Source organism: Manis pentadactyla, chromosome 4 (assembly GCF_030020395.1).
Source record: "Manis pentadactyla isolate mManPen7 chromosome 4, mManPen7.hap1, whole genome shotgun sequence".
NCBI lineage: Eukaryota > Metazoa > Chordata > Mammalia > Pholidota > Manidae > Manis > Manis pentadactyla.
In genome coordinates this window covers 150,408,966-150,430,776 of record NC_080022.1, presented here as the reverse complement: position 1 = coordinate 150,430,776, position 21,811 = coordinate 150,408,966, and the positions used below count along the sequence as shown (strand labels likewise).

General features: G+C 44.7%; 1 protein-coding gene across 3 annotated transcripts in view; it reads right to left on the bottom strand.

The window, feature by feature from the left end:
- Positions 1 to 21,811, bottom strand: part of MYO1D (myosin ID) — a 358,498-nt gene that overhangs the window by 15,454 nt on the left and 321,233 nt on the right. The window contains exon 22 of one of the 3 annotated variants that reach the window (XM_036879017.2): positions 16,590 to 17,731. The exons of the other annotated variants lie outside the window; for them this stretch is intronic. Within the exon in view, the coding sequence (XP_036734912.1) occupies positions 17,719 to 17,731 (13 nt within the window). The 3' untranslated portion in view covers positions 16,590 to 17,718. Of the gene's footprint in view, positions 1 to 16,589; positions 17,732 to 21,811 lie in introns of those variants that run through there. 3 annotated transcript variants of the gene reach the window in all.

The following is a 21,811-nucleotide window of genomic DNA, read 5'->3' as shown; positions in this document are numbered from 1 at the left end:
ACCTCTGACCTTTCTAACTTTTAACTCAATGTTATTCTTTTGTTTTTTTACACTTTTCCCCACCATTCTTTCCAGCAACCTTTATCTGAAAATGTCAGATGTTTAAGGCAGTATTCCAGGGGAGTACAAATTATAAAGGAGGAAAAACGACAAGAAAGCCTTAATCTTAGCTTTGCACATAGAGGGTCAAATTCTCTAAAACTGCAGTGACCTATAGGAATTTGGAAACTGATCAATGTCCCACAATAAGCATCAAAGATGGCTTATTGAACAGTTAGTTCAAGTTCCCATTTAGGGGCTGTTAGCCTATCAAATTTTCTCTCTGACACTAACCAGTCTTTTGGATCTCTGGCTATAATACACCCAGGAGTCAGCCATTCCAGCAGGCAGCAGCAGGGGAGAGATGGGGGCTGGGGACTTACAGGTTCTGTGGGTTCCTAGGCACGCCTATTAATCAAGAGAGGAGACAATGGGGCCTGGAGGGGAGAACCTTTGGTTTGGAATCAACTAGTCTGGGGTTGGAATTCACCTCTATGGCTCTGGGCAATTAGGTAATCCTCTGGAGCTTGGTTCCTTACCTGGGATAATTAATTAACAGTGATAGGCTCTCTCTTCCAAAGGACTTTGGTGAGCGTTTAAGGGGAGAACACGTACACAGTGGTTAGCATACTGCCTGGCACTGGTAAGTACCCTGTTAGTTTGTTGATGGAGTAAAGTACATTAATGAAGGAGATTCCTCCATTGAGCATGTTGGTTAAACAAGTGACACAGGGGCTGAGAGGACCCTCCCCCTTGCGTCCCCAGGCCTCTTTGCTTGACTATGGATGGCCCCTTGAGAAACAACTCTGTCACCTCCTAGGTGAAAAGGCTTGTCGATTCCAGAAGGCCCTTTCAGCTTGCTCTTGGGCATCCAGAAACCCCATTTAAGCTGACAAAGGATGATGCTTTCTTTTTGGGGGTTGATGACACATTCTTTTAATACATTTCCACCTCGTTCTCACTAAACCTTGGTGCTCATCCAGGCAACTGTAACCACGGCAAGAATATCTGGGGATTTTTGTTCTGAGGGGAATTCAAAGAGTTTAAAACAGAAGCAACTATCTCATGAACCAACCCCAGAATACTGAGATGAAAAGAAACAAATTGCCTACTTTCTACCACCTGTTTGAGAACAGAAGGATTTGCAGTCAGTTATGTTAGCTAAAAAATGTCCCCTTGTCTCACTGTGGTACAGGAGCCTCTACCACATGAAGATTTTGATGAAAAATCTCCCCCCTGCTCTGATACACCCTTTCATGCTGGTAATAACAGAGGCAAAGCAGGCCTTTCTGTCAGTATGTTCTGCATACTTCTTAGGAGCTCTGCTTTTTCTATTCTGCATTTGCTATTTTTAAGCGAGTACATAATACATCAATTTTCAGACTCTTACTCAATGCTACTGCTGTAGAACTGAGAACTCAGTAATCTTGTCAGGCAGTGCAGAACAATATTACAACAGATGACACAGTCCATGCAGCCTTATTTCCCTTTTCCTGGGGTGGGACATCTATTCCTGGCCCTATAATGAGAGAGGAACCAGTGGCAGTGGTCCAGTCCTTCCTGCCCAGGAATCCCACATCACAGAAACCACTCACCAGGCCGCTGCTGGTAGACACATCAAAGGCCCTGTGGGGTCTCAAGGCCTTTTGACTGCTCCATTATTTTTTATTTTAAGTTCCCAGAAATGGGTTGTTCGGATCCAGGCTGGAGTTTGTTGGCTGGAAACAGAGAGTATGGGTTCTCTCAGGCCACATTTTCCTGCCTCACATGAAGAGTGCCCATTCTCTCCATGATCACTAACTTGATTTAAGAGCCCAAGAGTAACCTGCCCTCGGCCTGTTGCCTAAGAGATTTGATGTGAAGTATCCCCATGTGGCTTCTTGCCAGATTTGCCTTGACCTTGAGTGCAGAAACTCTTCTAGTAGAAAGTCAATTGCATCTGATTTCTTGGGCAGTTTAGGCAGATTTCCCTGCTGTGTGTGTTTTACAGCATAAGTGGCTTCTAATACAGGCCTTATTTACTGCCTGCAGGGTTATCTAGGGGAGAGCAGAACAATCTGCCACTAGGCCTGTTGGCTTGTAGATGGATTAGTCACATTTTCCAGAGATATATTCTTTCTACTTGGCTGGTAAAAATGGGTTGGGTTACTTCTACCAAGCCCTCTAAGTTCTGTCCATTTTATCTCATATCAATTAAAAATGACACAACAAATTAGACCGCTTACGTGATTCTATTGAAAAGTGAATAATTCCGTAATAACTCCACACCACTGCTTTCTACCTAAAGAATGAATTCATAGCATCAAATGATTCAGCCATCCCAATGGGGACCTTGAATTACTGGCTCAACTTCATTAGCATGAAAACAATCAAACCAAAATACACTCTTCCTCTGGGGCTGGAAGTCAGACACCCTGTGTAATATTTAGGTCATGCTGCCTGGGCAAGTCTGAAAAATGGTTCATGCCCTGATTAGACAGTTACATATTTGTTTTAAACGACTTACATAGAAGGGGACCTGCAGGTTTTTTAAGGCAAAGAGAGGTTCTATGATCAGTACTGAAGAAATCTGAAATGGGCTGAGGCAGATCTTTTAGTTCAGCCTAAGTCTATTACCATCAGCTTTAGAGCAGAAATCGAATCTCTGGGTTTGATGAAAAAGGGTCCCCACTTCCTCTTGTCTCCATTTCTGAGAGCCATGGAGCTACGATGCTCAACCCTGACTGCATATGAGGATATCAGAGAAGCACCTAAAAAACAGTGGCTGTAAAACAGACGTCAGGCCCCCTCCTAGAGACTCTGAGTGGACTGATGTGGGCCCCTGTATGTTGGTGTTTTAATGTCCCAGAAGGCTTTCCCATGCACCACTGCCACTGAGCACGAAAAGCCCCACCTTCTCTGGGAGTGACCGGAAGAGCTGGCTTTGCCTTGCCTCAGGTAAATGCTCCGATTGGCTGCTGGGGAACTGGATTGGCAAGTTATGTACAAGTTATATACACAAGTTAACTGATTAACCAAACATTTTATTATGATATATTTTCAAACATATACCAGAGAGAGTGGTTACACAATAATTATTTGGATCAACTTCATGGAAGTACTTTATACACAGGAGGGGCTGAGCTCCCGGTCACTAAGCTCAGAGGAGGGCTGTGGGCACCCTCCAGGCTAGTTGCTCACCTGTCGGATGGCACCCCAGCCCCATCGCTCTGTCAGCAGCCTCTCATTCACGTCTCATCTAAGTCCTTACTGAGGACCAGCCCTTGAAGACACAGTGACATATTTGCAGGCCCTGCTCCTGCCCTCATGGATCCTCTAGTGTGGGGTGGAGACGGATGTAAACATGAATTACAGGCTCATTTATCCTGCTGTTTATCCATAATTCTGGGAAGAGCTCTGAATGTAAGTGCAGAATGCTGTGGACTCACATGGTAAGGAACCTAATCTAGTTTCATCTGATCTTGGCAGAAATGGGGAGCATGTTTTAGAGGAAGTATTACATATTTTAATATCATAGTTTTTAAAAGGCAAATAATAAATGCATATAGCATAATGTTTGCAGGGTATTTATATATAGGGAAATATATAGGGATATATATATAGGGAATATATATAGGCATATATAGGGAAAGCATGTCTTCCTCCACCCTATCCTCTGGCCTCTCAGTCCCCCTCCCTACAATCAACCACAGTTCCACTTACTGTGCATGTATCAGTCCCGATATTGTGCTGCGTGAGTACTGTATATCTATATATTTATTTATTTACTGGGGGGTGACTTAAAAGCCCCAGTTTTAACCACCTTAAAGGTACACCTTTCATGTCTGATGAAAGAATGAGAGTAATGGGACCATGTATGTTATGGAAGCAATGATACTGGAGAGCCCCTGACTCATGACAAGAGTGGTCCAAGGCTTGGGACTGTTAATCAGTGTTTCCAGTGTTTCATCATTTAAGTATTAGGTGTGACCTTCAGAATATGCAAGACGTCATTCCACAACATACTGTTAACCAGATGCCTGTGTGTTGGATATAGTTATGTAGAAAATGATTTTATTTGAAAAATCAATTGGACCAACATGTGTCACAAATCTGTTTCTTTTTGCCGTTTTTCAAACAGAAGGGCAACAGCTAGATATGAGCCAATCTGACATTTTAAACCAGTGCCATTAGAGATGCTATGCTAGCTACCCAGGACAAAGATGGGCAACAGAACGGTCATGGGTTGCGGGTCATTATGGTGGCCCCAGGTGAGCCCACCTGGTTTGGCAAGTTATATGTCTTGTCTCCATTTAGCAGTGTAAACAAAAAAAACTTTTTGTTTATACTGCAACCCCCACCCCCCGCGGGAGTTCAAGCCCTGGAAGCCCCGGGGATCCTGCTCGGGGGCAGCAGTCCCCTGTAGGTGAGCTGAGTTCGGAGGCCGGGACGGGACGAGGTGAGCTAACAGGGCTTCCAGCTCCACTCACTGCGGGAGCCGCGGGGTGCAAGGTGGGCAGTCCGGGCCCTGTCACGCCATGGGGCCGACGTCCAGGTGAGAGGGAAGAACAGTTCTCCTAATCCTTTTAAAAAGCCTCGTTTCAGGTGAGGCATTAAGGTCCCCAAGAACAGCAAACGGGCAGGGCCTCTCCGCGCAGGCCGGTGGGGGATCGCGGGGCGGAGCCCAGGCTCCACGACCCAGCGGCTGGGGCTCCGGAACGTGGGGGGCAGAGAAAGGCGACAAAGGCACCGGGAGGGCGAAACAAAGCGAACCCGCGCCCGGGTGGGCCGCGCGGGGGAAGCGCGGGCGGAGCTGCCGCTTTTAGCGCCGCCGCCCGGTGGTCGCCATGGCGACGCGGGTATTAACGATGCCCGCGCCTGCGCCTGGCCGCCTGGCCGCCACCGCAGCCGGAGCGAGTCGGGCGGGAGCCGGGCGCTCAGACTCCGCCCGCCCTCCGAGGGGCCGGCGACTCTCCGCAGCTTTCACAGCCCCCCAACTTCCGGCTGTTTTGTTTGCCTTTCTGGAGAAGGTGATGATTTGGGGCTTAGCTCATCTGCTGGCATATTGATGAGCTGCCTGGGTTGCTGAAAGGGAATGGGGATGTGGATTTGGGTCAGCTTAAGGGTAGACAACTGGTTTAGGACAAAATCATTAAGACACAGAATACTGGGGCATAGAGCAGGCCTTCTTTTTTGAAAAACTAGGCATACATATTAGCCAGAAATAGTTAAAAGGAAAGGGAAGAGAAAGGGCTACCCCTGCAGACGGGTGAAATTGGATTGGTGGGACCCACCCTGCAGCAGGTCGCTGCATGTGACACTTCCTGCTCAGATTCCTGCTCTAGAAAAAGAAAATCAATCTGTGCACCTTTTTTTGGGGGGTGGGGGGAACTTGAAGCCCAACCTCACAGTGTTCTCAAACTGTATTTCAGCATGAACAGGGATAGGCTCACGAAACTGTACTCTGAGGGTGGAAACTTGCCTTAATCATCTTTCTAACTGCTGAGCCCGTGATGTCACTGGCCGCAAATTAGGTGAGGGGGATGGCCCACCGTGGTGTACAGACGAAGAAGCCTCTACAGCGGACTTCCCAAGGTCGGCCTCCTGAATGCAATGGGGATTGAGGCCAGAGACAGCCTGTTAGCAGGGATGCCTCGCTATGAGCTCAAACAAAGACCAAACGGCGTGATGGGAAGTTTTTGAAAACTCAGCGAATAGCAAAACGTGGGCAGGAACATATGCCTTTCTATCCACCAGGCAAAGTCTCGCCTTTATGACACATCTTGCCTGGGTCTGGAGCATCATACTTTGTTAGGATAATAGAGGCATGTTGATGAATATTAGGCATGTGACAGGGTCAAGTGGGCTGGCTGGAGCTGGCACCCTACTGCTCTACTCTCAGCTGCTGCGGCAAGCTGTGGGATTCCCGGAAATAAGAGGGTACTCTGTCTCACTGGAGTGCTGTTTCCTGACACAGAACTGGGTGTGTCTCACTAGACGGGTGCTGTGTCCATTCCAAGAATCCTAAGTGCTGTATGATGATCCTGGAAGCCACTCTGGTGTCCCAGGGCTGGGAAGCAGTCTTCTCAACCACGCCTTGTTCTTTGCCACAGCCAGTGATAGAAAAACTATGAATAAAAGTAATAAATGTGTGCAACAACATGGATGGAGCTAGAGAGTAGTGTGCTCAGTGAAATAAGCCAGGCAGAGAAAGATAAATGAAAGATAAATGACTTCATTCATTTGTGGACTATAAAAACAAAACAAAACTGAAGGAACAAAATAGCAGCAGACTCACAGAATCCGAGAAGGGACTAGCAGTTACCAAAGTGAAGGGCTGGGGAGGTTGGGTGTGGATGGAGAAGAGGATTAAGGGGCACTGTAATCAGCAATTACAATATAGGTAGGGGAAGGCAGTATAGCACGAAGACAAGTAATGACTCTATGTTGATGGAAAATGATTGCAATGGGCTCGGGGTGAGGGCTTGATAATATGGGTGAATGCTGAAACCACAAAGTTGTTCATGTGAAACCTTCATAAGATTATATATCAATGATAATAAAGAAAAAAAAGTAATAAATGTGAACTGCTAATATTCCTATATTCCAGAATTCTGACCTTCCTGTATTCCAAGGTGACCGGCCAAGCTCATGTTCCTTGCAGGTGGAATGGCAAAGGTGGGAAATGAGTAGGGGATGGCAGGACTAAGGGACTGAGAACATGGGGTGGGGGTTCAGCCTGTTTGTCCAGCAAAGCCAAAAGACAACACACTGTTTTTCAATAGATTTACCTAAAAGACCAAAGCTCAAAGCTGAAAGCTCAGAATTCTAGAACTGAGCCTTCAGAGATGATCTGACCTTGAGTTCTGCTTTAAGTAGAGAAACATCTAAAACATTCTGGCCAGAAGGCTGTCTATTTATTTCTGAAAGACTGATCCCTCAGGGACAGATGGCCCATGCCTCCCTCTAGTATTACTGCATCCTGACAGTGAAGAAGTTCTAAACCATGACAACCAACCTACTCCTTAGAAACACACCTAAAATAGGGACAAGAAGGCCCAGCGCTGCATGTCATTTCGTACTCTAAAACGAGTGTTATGATAGTGAGCATTAAAGCAGTCTTCCTTTAGAGGATGACTTTGTGTGACAAAGGCCCACGAATTCCCACACAATCATGAATAAACTGAAAAAGAACTTTGAGGAAGTTAAAGAGGGATTTTCGATGCCTCACAGAAGTTGCTTCTATGTTTGGTAGAGCTTTAAGGAATATTTAAATACAGATACTAATGAAATTGATGACCAATAATTTAAAATTATTTGGGAATTTGCTGAGATATGGGTAGTGACTACTTCTTGGTCCATGGAACCCTAACCAGCCAACTTGGACTAAATAAATCTGTTTCCCTGAAATATTCCAAATATTTATATCTAATAAAATGTACATATTCTCCAGGAGCAAATAATTTTATGTTCTGTGGTTCAAGGCATCTAATAAATACTCCTTATGGGATAGCACCTCACTCGCCATAGCAGGCCTGATCGCTGTCTTCTAATCATGACTGGAAGACAGTGAACTCAAACTTAAAAAGCCTTTGGACCAAAAAAAATAGGTTCTATGTTGGTCAGAATTAAAAAGTTCTGTCCAGATTACTCTAATTTCTTGAAGGCTGCCTTAATTTTTGGATGTTGACTTAAGAAGAGTTAAAGCATTACAGTGCTTGGAGGGGATCCTTGGTGACCATAGTAGGAAGATGAGACACCCTGTTTCCTAAACAGACATGTGGATCCTGAGTGCATCCGATACAGAACAGGTGAGATGTGACACCAAGACGGATGGGTGAGGAGGGATGGGATGAGCTGGTGCGGAGGGCTTAGACTATGAAGTTAAGGGGCAGCAGGGGACACTAGGTGACAGGGAATGCGGGGCAACGCCAGAGCAGGGGTAGAAAGGTCCCAAAGCCAAGATCACGTCTGCTACACTTTTGAGGAGCCCACTGAGCAATGGCACACTGCTGTCCTTCCCCTGCCTGCCTGCCGCATAGGAAGAAAGCCTGGAGCTGCAGAGGGAGAACCCGCTGGTGGCCCGTCAGAGGAGGCAGGCCAGGGGTGGGGGGACAGGACGGTACAGAGGAAAGAGCAGGGTTTTAGCACAAGGCGGGACCTTCATGATGACTCTACAGCCTTGTTTTACAGATAAGGAGCGAGGCCCACAGAGGCTGTGCCCTGTGCTGGGTCGCTTTAGGTAGGCAGTGGCGGAAGTGAAACTTTCACCTACACTTTGGATTTCTGATCAGTGTCCGCTCATCCCGTTTATGAAAGGAAGGAAGGGCAGAAGTGCGTGTCAAACATCACTGATAATGAAAGAGCAAAATGCAAATGAAAACAGAAAAACTCCCCACAGGAAACTGCGAGGACTCTAAAACCCAGTCCATTCAGTCTTTGTGACTAATAGAACCCGAGGCAGTTTGGCGTCATGAGCGCCAGTTGTGGAATGAGACTGGTTGGGGCAAATCCTGACTTCTCCACTGACAAGCAGCGTGCCGGGGGCCAATTCCTACGCCTCTCCAAGCCTCAGTTTCCTCAGCCATGAAACGGGGATCACAGTACTAACCCCCTCATACCGATTTGGGGGAGATCAGAAGATCGCTGCCTGTGGCAAAGAGCTTCCTCAGCACAGCACCAGGAGCCTGTGTGTGTGTGTCTGTCTATGAGGCATCTGCTGTTACTGAGATTACTACAGAGCTACAACGACAGGGAAAATTCATTTTTCTTACTGGAAAAAATGTAGTAAAAATATGTGTTGGGGCTTTTCCACGTACAGGAAAGCATTTCTATTTTCTTTGGGGTAAATGAGTATATGTATTGTTTTGAATTTCCCACAAGAAAAAAGCATCCTTTTGCTTTTGTCTTCGGTGGAGCATGCTTCCTTTTGACATCAACTTACTTTCCCTTGTTGGTGAGAAAGTCCCAGTCTGAGTTTCACAACTAAAAAAAGGGCTGCTTCTTAGCAGAGCAGAGCATCCTCTCTTTGTGCTCTCAGGCATAGGATGGAAACAATGAAGAAGTTACTTATCTCTGTATTTCCTTACTTTTGTTTTCCTTAGCAAGTCAGCGGGACTTGGTTTATAGCTGAGATCAGGAATTCTCAGTCAGAGGGAGTTTGGGTACCAACATGCTTTTTACGCCACCTAAAACACGCACCGTGAAGTTCGGTCAGTCAGCACGAGTGGGGCACTGCAGACGCCTGGTGTCATTTCTTCAGCTCCTCGTGTGCTGCTCCTCTGACCACTGGCACAGTGGCCCAAAGGCACACGGCCCCTTCCCCCTGTCCCTGTGTGTGTGTCTGTGGCTATCTCACTGAGAGACCTGACCCCTGAGGAGTTTAGATTCCCGGTTATTTTTAGTCTCCTTTAGTTTGTACTGACGCCGTCACACATGGCATGCAGCTGTGGAAAGCAGCTGCTGTGGTTCGATTTCTAGTCAGTATTACTTGGCATTTCTTGTCAGGTGATTTCTAAAATTCCTTGTGTTTTTTCTGGTGATCTCAAGAACTTTTTTCCTGGAGTGTAAGGCAAGATGACGTCAGAGCTGTGATAATTTGATAATTTGCTCCAGGTTGGGTATGAAGCCAGAACCCCTCCAGAAAGGTTTATTTCCACTTTTAGGAACCAAACTTCTCAGCCCCAGAACAGTCAGGTCCAGGACAAGAGACAGTGGGTAGGGGGGACTCTGGCCCCAACAGCTTCTTTAAGCCCCCTCACCCCAAACACACACCACACATCTTTTTCAGTAAACGGGCTGCTGTCTCCTGGGGTCTCAGGAGAAAAGCAGAGAGGATGAGGCTGCTTGCTGCCTGCTGGGAGCCTCCCTTCAGTGACAACAGCTGAAATGTAGAGGCGGCTGAGTCACTCAGCTGGGGGAAAATTGGACCCAACTGCATGCTTCCTCATCTCTTGCTTATGCACACCCACTCATCCGCCATGATGCTTTTGCCTTCAGGCCATTTTGCACATGCTGTTCCTGCCTGGAAGACTCTGGATCCTTTTCCAGAGCAATTGCTATTTGTTACTTGATTCTTAATATCAGTATTATTTTGGGGAGTCTTTCCTGATCTTCCAAGACAGGTTTAACTGTTCCTTGATGTTAATACTTTGCATTATAACCGCCAATTATTCCTCTAGTCTCCCTGCTAGATTGTAAACTCCTGGGCAGGGGCAGGGTCTTGTTCACTGTTGTAGACTCACTTCCTAGCCTATGTGTGTAGACTCACTTCCTAGCCCAGTGTCTGGCTTGGCACACAGTAGGTGCTTTGCAAATATTTGCTGAATGATGCTCTAGCCTCAGCAAGAACTCTCTCCTTAGATCTTTTTTTCCATATATTTTTAAGACTGTATCAAACTCTTTGTTCTTAAAATCACTCTCCAGGCTTTACATTTTATCACAGTGTCTATTTAAGCCAAGTCCTTCATCAGTTCTGAGTTTAAAAGAATCTTCAACTGTGACACCATAGGCTCCTGGATAGGGTCTGTATCTAAGATAAATGCATAAAAGAGAAGTGAAAAAGAGCCAGAGACCTTTCATGTGTATCCTGGTCATCCTCCTTCATGAAGCCTTCTTTTTTAAATGGGCTGGTAAGTTTAGACCCCTATTTTCAAGGCATAGTTATTCTTGACAAGGAGATAGCCTAGGTTTCCAACCAAGAAAATCTTTAATTGACCATCTGGAAGTGTTTTTCATTTCCTTTCAAGAGAATTCTTCTTATAGTAGAGAGTTCAGTTACATACGGTCTCCACAAATGCCCTTCCTTGTCCCCACCCCCAACCTTCTGCTTTGAGCAGATAGGAACAAATGCCAAAAGCAGCAATTATTCGCAGCCCCACACAGCACTGCTGCTGGTGTCTCTCGGACTGCTCTGCATGCTTTTTGCAATGGTGTCTTTCCCCAGCCCTCACCACCAAGTGGCATTTGTAAGCACTAGTGTACATGGTGTGTAGATGATGGCATGTGCCCCTTACAACCGCAGCACAGTATGTGGTATGGGACATTTCTGCCTTAAGAAAGGCCACCGGGACAAGGTCTCCATCTGAACACAAGCCTTCAGAATAACAACCAAGAGCACTGGCAGCTGTGTCTGGGGCGGGCAGGGTGACTGGCAGGGTGGCGGCTAACCACAGCAGGGAGGGTTCCACGTGTCTGCCCAGGGGTGTGTGCGAGGAGATGAACGGTAACTGAGTGTCTAGTCTGAGAGACACTCATGGCACTGTACACTGTAAGCCAGGGATCCGCTTTCTGTCCTCACTGACTTTACATTCTAGAAATACCCTGACAGAAAGGCAGAGAGGCAAGACATTTTCTGTACTAGTCAAATCCAAGGGAAGGCAGAACAACTTGATTCTTATGGCAACAAAACTGGCCTAGCTGGGATCTACCCCACTGAAGGCTTGTACCTCTTGTGCCCAAGCCAGACAGTGGTTTGGGGGAAGAAGGTAGCCTGATCAGAGGAGATGTTTAGCCTCCTCTGTCCTTTGGGGAGGTGGTGGCAAGACACCAATGACCCTATTGCTACTGGAGGCGGCAAAAAGTAAGAAGGCGGAAAGCAAAAGAGCAGCATGAGGAAACTGGTCTCCTCAGAGTCAGGAAGCAGAAGGGAGAGGCACTGACCCTTAGTGGAACTCAGGAGTACATGTGTGGGAACTATGGGGCTGGACAGAAGGGTGGGCTGAATAATGGCCCCACAGAAGAGACCCGCAGCCTGATCACTGGGCCCTGGGAATGCTACTCTATATTGCAAAGAATGGTATTCTGCTGCTATGTCTACATAAGCTCAAGATGGGGAGATTATCTCTGTTGTCCAGGGGGGTCCTAAATGCCATCACCAAGTGTCCTTTTAAGATAGAGGCAGAGGGAGATTTGACACAGAGGAGTAGGAGGCATGGCCACAAAGGCAGAGGCTGGAGCCACGTGGCCACAAACCAAGGGGCAAGAGCAGCCCCAGAACTGCAGAGTCAAGGGGCGGGCTGTGCCCTGCAGCGGACACTTTTGGGCCAAAATCTAATCAGTGACACTGGTTTTGGACTGCTGCCTTCAGAACTGTGAGAAAACAAATTGTGTTTCAGCCACCAAGTCTGAGGTGCTTTGAAACTAAGATACAGTTTAGGTAGACGTGCCATTTGAGGACATTCAGATTATATGGTGGGCCTACTAAGAGAGAGAAACAAGCCTTTCATATTATTCTATTCAATAAATGGAGCCATATCAAAATTCTGCACAAGCACACAACTGTGCCCACGCCTCTCTCCTGGATTCCAGTCCGTGGCTGCTCTTATCCGGCTGTGCGGGGTGAGGTCGCCTTGGAGCAAGTCACGCTAAACTGGAATAGGCGGCTGCGAGCTGAGAAAAAGAATCGTCAAGAGGGTGGCACAGATGCACAACGGCGACAAGAGTGGGAGCAGCAGGGAAGGAGCCCCAGCAGGAGTGCAGGCTGCCCGGAGGGAGGAGTGCGCCCACCAGGCAGGGCCCGGGCCTGGGGCAGCTGGAAGCTGCTGCTCCTGCAGAAGGAATAAAGGGGTAAGGGAATGCCTGACACCTTTCATTCCATCTGAAACTCTTCCCTGGGGATATGCCACCACCTTGGGGGTGTGATTTATTTTGAAAAGAGGACTCTGGGCCTTGACCTGCGGTGCGTGCCATGTGGCTGTGGCAGGAGTGGGTGGCATCACCGGCTCCGAGCCATTTCAGGGAGGGTGAGCCACTTCTTCAGCTCGAAGAATGGCTTCAGGCTTAAGACACATTAGAGGTTCTATGGTTTCTCTTACGGAACACGGAGAAGAGGCACAGGAGGCGAGAAATCCCTTAAGTGAGAGAAGCTCTCTTTGGTCTTGGCAGCCTCTGGGTGGCTCTCCAGGGACAAGGCTCCTCGCTGCCGAGGAGGCCCTGCGCTGACTTCCCATGCAAAGAAACGTGGACCCAATGGTCCTCTCCCTGCACGTCGCTCTACAACTCCAGAGGCCCCAGCTATCCCTGCACTTGGGCACAGCACCCCAAATGCTCGATTGGTTGCCAGTCAGCCTCCCTCACTGAGCATTCACAGCACCCAGGGCACCACAGCAGGTCTGGGCGGGGGTTGCAGCACAAGTAGATGGCCCAGGCCCCCTGCTCCAAGACCAGACAAACACAAATACAAAGGCCTGACCTAGAACAAAAGGACAGGTGACGGGTAAGCACTGACGCCAAGAGGCATGAGCACTGGAGCTGGAAGACCTGCCTCCCCCAAGCCCCCAGCATGCTCTGTGGTCCTGGTTAAGCCACAGAACCTCTCTGTCTTTTTGTCCATCTGTAAAATAGGCTTTATCTAATAACAAATGGCTCAGATTACTAAAAGAATTAAATGAGATAATGTGTGTTGAAAGAAAGCAATTTTAAGACTGTAATTGGGGTCTCCACATATAATGTACAGCATAAGGAAACATATAAAATAACTACACTGAGGGGGGTTGAAAAAATACACTTGTTAGTCAAATTCCAAGAACATCACAACTTCACTGTGACTCATTAGGACACTAATGAGTGATCACTGGAGAAAAGCACATCGAGTCAGTTTTTGTCCCCTTCTTTTAGCACTGCCTTCCCTGCCTTTGGAGAATGGAACCGCCCCCTCCGACCGTGGGCGGGGCTGCCCACCACACTCCCCAGCTTCAGGGGCGGGATTGCAGTGGGCCCTATTCCCTGGTCTCAGAGCTGTAGCCTGGTGGGGGGAAGCATGTGATCCAAAGTGGGCCAAGCAGAGAAAGGTTTTTTGAGCAGGAAAGGTTTCTCTTTCCTTTAGGTTGATATGCTGGTGTAATGCAAGCCTGGAGCTGCCTGTGGCCCAAATTTTCCCTGTGTAGAAGCAGCCTATGGTAGGACAAAATGAGGCCAATACAGAGACTTTGGGGAGGAGAGCTGAAGAGTTGGGCTAGGGGACAAGAAAAGGTCTTGACAACCATCAAGTCCTTGGTGCTTAAGCCCCTGGGGTCCCACAACTGTGAGTTAGTTCCTTCTAGGATGTTCATTTTGTGTTTAAACTGATGATGTCATCTGAAAGAGTTCTGATTTATCTAGTGAGCTTACTCTGCAACACTAAATAAACCTTGATGAAGGGCAAGTAAGACTATTGTTGGAAAAAGATTCTACAAAGGTCATTGTTTTTCCTGGAAAGAAAAAGGGATCAGTCAGCATTTAGAGATATTCCCCAACTTTCTAAACCTGGCTCAGCATTAACAACCTTCTGTATTGATCAAACAAAAGGGTTATGTGCATGCATAATGAATACTAGGAGAGGCATTCAATGAAGGTTTGGCTAAATTATTCTAATATCTGACAAGCATGATCAGCATGGGGAAGTGAATTAAAAATATACACAGACAATATTGCTGAAATGTGGGACAGCATTTAAGTTTCTAGAGTATGAAGCACCAGTTACTGTTTTTCATATTGTTTGCTTATGGAACAGGAAAAATTCATGTCTCAACAGTAGTATCAGGAATCGCACAATAGTACTATCTTAGAGGTCACTGCATTTTCAGCTTGCACACATTCTTGAAGGCTACATCATAATCTGGGTGCAAACCGCCACTGCCAAAGAGCCGGTCTGTGGTGCAGTGGCACCTAGCCCAGTGTGCTCCGCGGGAGAAGAGCACAGCCAGGCCCTGCACTGTACCGCCCCTGGCTTCAATGTGGCTACAGAATTCCACTGACAACTTCTCATTTAAGCGGTGGGAAGGCAGTTCTCTGAAACAAATGTCAGAGACAAAGGGATGGTAAAATGTGAATCCTTTTCTGATCGCCATCTTTTTAAACTTTCAACCAGATGTGATCTGCCTTCTTCTGAACCTCCACACAAGTGTACATCTGCTACCTAAAGGCACACATTCAGAAATTAAGAGATTGTAGCAGATGAAACAGCATAGTGCTAGTATGTCAGGGTAGCCCATGGCCTTAAAAGAGGTGGGGGTATTTGGATTAATCTAAGAAGCATAAATAGACGAGTGTTAAAAGTTGAAGAGAACGAGTATTAGATGGTCTCACTAAAAATTCTAGGCAGGTCTCAAGTGTAAGTGGAGACTATTATGCCCATTTTGCCACAGCAGAGCTGAGGTCCTCCTCTCCCGTTACTGGGTACAAAACAGTTCTATTTACCTTTATCCACCCCAGGGTTATTTTGTGGGGTGGTTACAGAAGAAGCCAGACTTCATTATTGTACCTTGGTTTTCCACAACGAACTCAGTCGGTAGCTGATTTCCTGCTTTCTCTTGTGCCCTGACCTCCTTGGAGCCCTGCCACAGAGGCTCTAGAACCCTCTCCCACGTGGCTGCCAGGCTGACATGTTCTTGGCTTCCTACACTCAGCCACCCCCTCCCCTCCTCATCTTTCTTCCTCCATTTGCACGGCCTCAGGTCATTTCTCTGTGCTGGTAACTCCCCAGTCTATTATCTCTGGCCCACTTGAACCCCACACCATCCATGCAGCTGGTCTCCTGGCACCTGCGCCTGCACGGGAGGCAGCTGGGTTTATTGTAGAGCCACCCACCCAACCGCTCAAGCCAGAAGTCCGCGGATGCCCCTTCACGCCAGCTTCTCTCTTTCACTCTTTCCATCCGAACCAAGTCCTGTAGACTTCACCTTCTAAACCTTTTCCAGATCCACCTTCTCTCCCTTCATCCTTCCTGCCACTTCTCTGTTCAGACTTTCCTCTTACCTCACCTAAGTCGGTGTAATGGCTTCCTCTCTGGTCTCCTGCCTCATCATCCTACTCTTCCAGCTGCAACCACAATGATCTTCCTGAAGTACAAACATGTAAATACAAACACAAAGCTGATCTCTTGTTTGAAACCCTGATGAAACTGCCATCAGGGGAAAAAGTCCCCGACTCCTTCCAGTATCTCTGTGCTCTGCTTACCTCTCTAGTTCCCAGGCTTCTCATTCCATCCCCCGAGCCTCCCCAGCCGCAGCCCTGGCCCCACTCAGCCATGTTCTCTGTTCCTTCCTGGCTTTCACACTGGCTTTTCCGTCTGCTAGTCAACTCTTTCCTCTTAACCTCTTCCCTATTCAAAGTTTATCCTAAGGAAATAATCTGAAATGCCAACAAATATTTATTACAGGATGCTCACTACAGTACAAAAAAATTGAAAACTACCGAAATGTCCACTAAGCATAATTTTTATATGACTGCATAAAATTTTGTGTTAATGGAAAATTACTCATTTTACATATTAAAGGAGAAAACCAAGTTATGAAACTTGCTTTCCCTCACAACTGCATAGATATTAAAATTAGGGTGGCAGTTATTTCTGTATGGCAGAATTACTGGTGATTTTTAAACTATCCTTCATTAGATTTTTCTGTTTTCCAAAATTTACCCATGAACATGGAGTAAGTAATTCATAAATAGGAAAAAAGCATACACACACACACCCACACAACATCTATGAGCAAGGTAAAATGAAAGTGGATGGAGACAGACAATGAATCTATTTGTCAAGGAGGAGTCTTTATACCGGAAGTCTAAATCCTTAACTGGCCGGGTATTTGGAAGCCCCTCAGTGAGTCCTGTAATTCTGCTGCGGACGGCAAAGTGAAAACACAGCTGAAAAGGGTGGGGGGAAGCTCTTGCTGGAGCTTCACTGGCAAATGCGTGGGCTCATATTAACTCCTCATTTTGGGGATGTGTGCTTCCATTACCAAATAAATCCCTCCTTCTTTTTCTCCTCTTTACCCCCTGTGGATTTGGGCATATGTTTTAGCGGTGTTGAACCAGCTGGAAGGTCACAAGAAGAAATGGAATTGAGTGAGCAAAACTGAGTGGTTAACTCTGAAAATCCCCAGCTGCTGCGCTTTGTCGGCAGGGAACAACAGGTGTCACCCTCACCAGTCGGTGGCTAACTATGAGAAGGGCGTGGAAAGTTAACACACACATTTTGTTCCCCAGAAAAATGAAAATCATTCGGCCAAGTCCATACAGCTGCGTCCAGTGGCCATTTGTGGTAAGTTAGTCTTTGCAAACTAACAGGAGACATTTAGTGTGGACCTGAGATTATTACATATAGGGGAGTTTCCCACTGAATCAAAAATCAAACACATACTTTAAAGTATTTTCCATTAAAGGTTCTTTTCTGTCTTAATTAAATCTGGAGTTTAATCCACAAGCAGTATTTGAAGAGAATGGTGTACATTTGGGAAAATAAGATGAAACTTGTGGCTTACACAAAAATGCCATTTCAATGCATAAAATTGAAAATACAGCATCTTTTGCTCACTTACGTATAGTTGCTGATTAAGTGTTCAATTTATGACCCTAGCACATAGTATTTGTTGCAAAGCAGATACTCTAAGAACTAAGTAATCAAGTAATTAAACTAAGTAATCAATAATTAAACATACTTTTGGAACAAAGATTTCAATCTCTTTGAAGAGAGAGAAGACATTGTACTTATGTAATATTTACATAAAACCCAATAATATGTAGATTATATATTTGAGGATCTCAGAGTGTTTTCCATGCAGAAACAAGACTGTAGCAACTTGAGGGAGAAGGGCAAATTTCTTTCTTATGTTTAACTCTATTCCTGAGGAGAGTGTCTGTATGTCCTGAGAGGCAGAGCATGATGAGATGAAGGTGGGCAGAGAAGACGTACAGGTCTCCCAGGCTAAGACCCTGATTCTGTTATATTCTAGATCTGGAAGAAAGGAAACCAGCATGAAATCACAAGTCATATCTTGTTGAGGGAACACAAAAGAAGATCCTATTGTGTTAGGTCATTTTAAAACTCAGAGCTGACTTCTATTATTACAGCTGGATAAAGTGAGTGGGTTCTTATTGGTTTGGATATTAAAATGAACCGGAAATATGGCTGTTTGGGTTAAGTGAGTAATGAATCTTATGTGCTGGTTTAATATCCCAGGCTTTCAAGTGGATAATTCTAAAAGCAATGCCAATTTATTAGTTTCTCAGAATTAGATTTGAGTTGGAAAAAAATGATAGTATGAAGAAGAAAATACTATTATGCAGTATATATTTCATTTTAAAGTTTGACTTCTTTCTTGGAATCTGATCTGGGTCTCATCTGTAGAATTTTCCACTTGACACCCTTAAATATTGGAAATATTCCAACAATTGTTTCTGATTCCTTTTAAGCTTCATTACCCAGGATTTCATTTTGGAAAAAAATCCCATGAATTGCATCCTTTCACAGTCAGAAATCGAAGGTTCACACTTCTTGTCAGCAGGAAGTGGAGGTTGGAAAGAATTCTATTTTTGGAGTTGAAAGGCCACCTCTGACCCAGAAATGTGCGGGTGGATGAAAGATGCTTCTATGTTCTGTCTTACTTGATTTACCCAATGAGAAGGAGTGCAACTGAGCAGACTTGTTTCCTTCCAGAGCTCTAACATAACCCCTATTAACCACGTCTCAAGAATTTCAGATTTCCAGGTGTTTATTTTGGTTTTGTGTGACCCATGTCACAGTCATTTAAACTTAAGATTATTCAAAACCTTCGAAATCAACATCTTGACTTTCTTCCAAGATACGAGGGTCAGAATTTATTCTTCCAGGATCAGGAGATGGGAAACTAAGGCCCGTGGGCCAAATCTGGCTTATTATCTGATTTTGTAAATGAGGTTTTTACTGGAACACAGCCATGACCATTCATTTACATATTGTTATGGATGTTTTTGTGCTACAATGGAAGAGCTGAGTACTTGTAGCATAAAGCATATGATTGGCAAAGCCTAAAATATTTACTGTTTGGCTCTGTACATAAAAAGTTTGTTGACCCCAGATCCAGAAGATAAATAGAGAAATTCAGGAGAAGGCCTGTAGAAACAGTGCCATGAAAGAACAGGACCTATAAATGTGAGTGTCATAAATGTTTAGTTTTTAGGATCTAACATTTTATGTAATTGTCATGAGATGTATCAGTGACAAGCAACATACTAAGACTCCATTTCTGAAATGAACAGTTTAAATTGAAGGTTTACAGTAAGTAGCACCAACATCCATAGAAAAAGAAATGATCCAAGAGACGGAAAGGTAATCCTGGTACACTGCTTGGCTCTGAAGGAAACAGTGTTTACAAAATAATACAAATATAAATGCTAGCTACTGGTTTTCAGCTTTAGAGTCAATCATCAGTGTGGAACAATGTAAAAATAAAGCTATAGGTGTAAAAAGTTCAAGTGGGGGCAGTTATATCTTCACTTGACATAAAGGTGAGTTAAGAGATGGTCAGAAATGCAAATTAAAACCACAATGAGATATCACCTCATACCAGTAAGGATGGCCAGCATCGAAAAGACTAAGAACGACAAATGCTGGTGAGGTTGTGGAGAAAGGGGAACCCTCCTACACTGCTGGTGGGAATGTAAGATAGTTCAACCATTGAGGAAAGCAATATGGAAGTTCCTCAAAAAACTGAAAATAGAAATACCATTTGACCCGGGAATCCCACTCCTTGGAATATACACAAAGAATACAAGTTCTCAGATTCAAAAAGACATATGCACCCCTATGTTTATCGCAGCACTTTTTACAATAGCCAAGATATGGAAGCAACCTAAGTGTCCATCAGTACATAAATGGATAAAGAAGATGTGGTACATATATACAATGGAATACTATTCAGCCATAAGAAAGAAACAAATCCTACCATTTGCAACAACATGGATTATGCTCAGTGAAATAAGCCAGGCGGAGAAAGACAAATGCCAGATGATTTCCCTCATTTGTGGAGTATAACAATGAAGCAAAACTGAGGAGCAAAATGGCAGCAGATTCAGAGACTCCAAGAATGAACTAGTGGTTACCAAAGGGGAGGGGTGTGGTAGGGCGGGTGGGAGGGAGGGAGAAGGGGACTGAGGGGTATTATGTTTAGTACACATGGCGTGGGGGATCACGAGGAGAACAGTGTAGCACAGAGAAGGCAGAGTGGATCTGTGGCATCTTGCTGCACTGATGGACAGTGACTGCATTGGGGTATGGGTGAGGAATTGATAATATGGGTAAATGTAGTAACCACATTGGTTTTTCATGTGAAACCTTCATAAGAGTGTGTATCAATCATACCTTAATAAAAAATTAAAAAAAAAAAGAGACGGTCATGTCTGAAGTTGATGGAATATGAAAAGATTTTTGTATATTTTTGTATTTCACTGAGTCTAAAGCTCATATTTTTTCAATGTGTAATATCTCTGAGATTGGGATGCACCTTACTCTTGATGATACCTTAAAAGTGTAATTGTCACTGTTATTTTTCCTTAGGGGAATAAAAAATAATGGTGCATCTTATAATGGATGGCATCTTAGATTTCATGATGTGGTATTTTGAGTTGTCAAAGTAACTAGTAGTAAACTAAGGGTAATGGAAAAGTTAACAGTAATTGGGACGGAGTGACCAAAGGCAGCTAAACCATCTTCTCTTACAGTCAGAAGTCAACAGATAACATCTAAACAGGATACATTTTAAAAAATGGCAGCATAAGCATATTACTTATATCTTTTATATTTTAAACTCTTCCACTGCTTGATTTGTTTTAAAACCTGTGTAGCATCAGTTTCTTGCAGCTGCTGTAACAAATTACTAAAAATTTGGTGGCTAAAACAACAGAAATTTATCCTTTCACAATTCTAGGGGCCAGAAGTCAGAAATCAAGATGTTGCCAAGGCCACATTTGTCCAGAGACTTCCGGAGGCTGCCGGCACACCCCGGTGTTGCTTGACTTGTGGCCAAATTGCTCCAGTCTCTGCCGTTGTCTATAACTCCCCTTCTCTGTGTGTCAAATCTCCCTTTCCTTTCCCTTGTGAGTACACTTGGGGTGGCGCTTAGGACCTATATGGATAATCCGGGATAATCTCCTCATTTAAAGGTCCTTAATTATATCTCCAAAGACGTTTTTTTCCCAAATGAGTAACATTCATTGGTTCTGGGGATGAGGACATGGACATACATTTGGGAGCTATTACCAGCCTACCCATGCATCAGTTTGATTTAAAAATATATATATAAATCTTAGGTAATTTTACACATTGAAGACCTTCAGTGGCTACCCACAACCTCCAGGATCAAGTTGAAACCATGTATTGGTTAAAAATGTGGTCTCTAAACCACAAGCACAAAAAGTGAAAGAAAAGTAGGTAAATTGGATTTCAAAATTAAAAACTGTGCTTCAAAGGACACCATCACGAAAGTAAAAAGACAAGTAACAGAATGGGAGAAAGTATTTGCAAGTCATACATTTGATGAGAAAACTTGTGACTGGAATATGCAAAGAACCCACAGAACTCAATAATAAAAAAACACAATTAAAGAATGGGTGAAGGAGTTAAACAGACATTTCTTTAAAGAAGACATAGAAAATGACCAATAGGCACATGGAAAGATGCTCTACATCATTAGTCATAAGGGAAATACAAAGCAAAACCACAGCGAAGTAGTATTTCATACTGACGAGGACAGTGATAATAAAAAAGACAGATAATAACAAGTATTGGCAAGGAATAGAGAAATTGGAACCCTCATACACTGTTGGTGGAAACACAAAATGGTGCACCTACTTTGGAAACTAATTTGGCAGTTCCTCAAAGAAGTTCAACATGGAGTTACCATATGACCTAGTAATTTCATTCCTAGGTACATACCCAAGAAAAATGATAACAACTCCACACAAAAACGTATGCAGGAATGTTCATAGCAGCAGTATTCATAATAGCCATAAAGTGGAAATAACTCAAATGTTCATTAACTGACAAATGGATAAACAA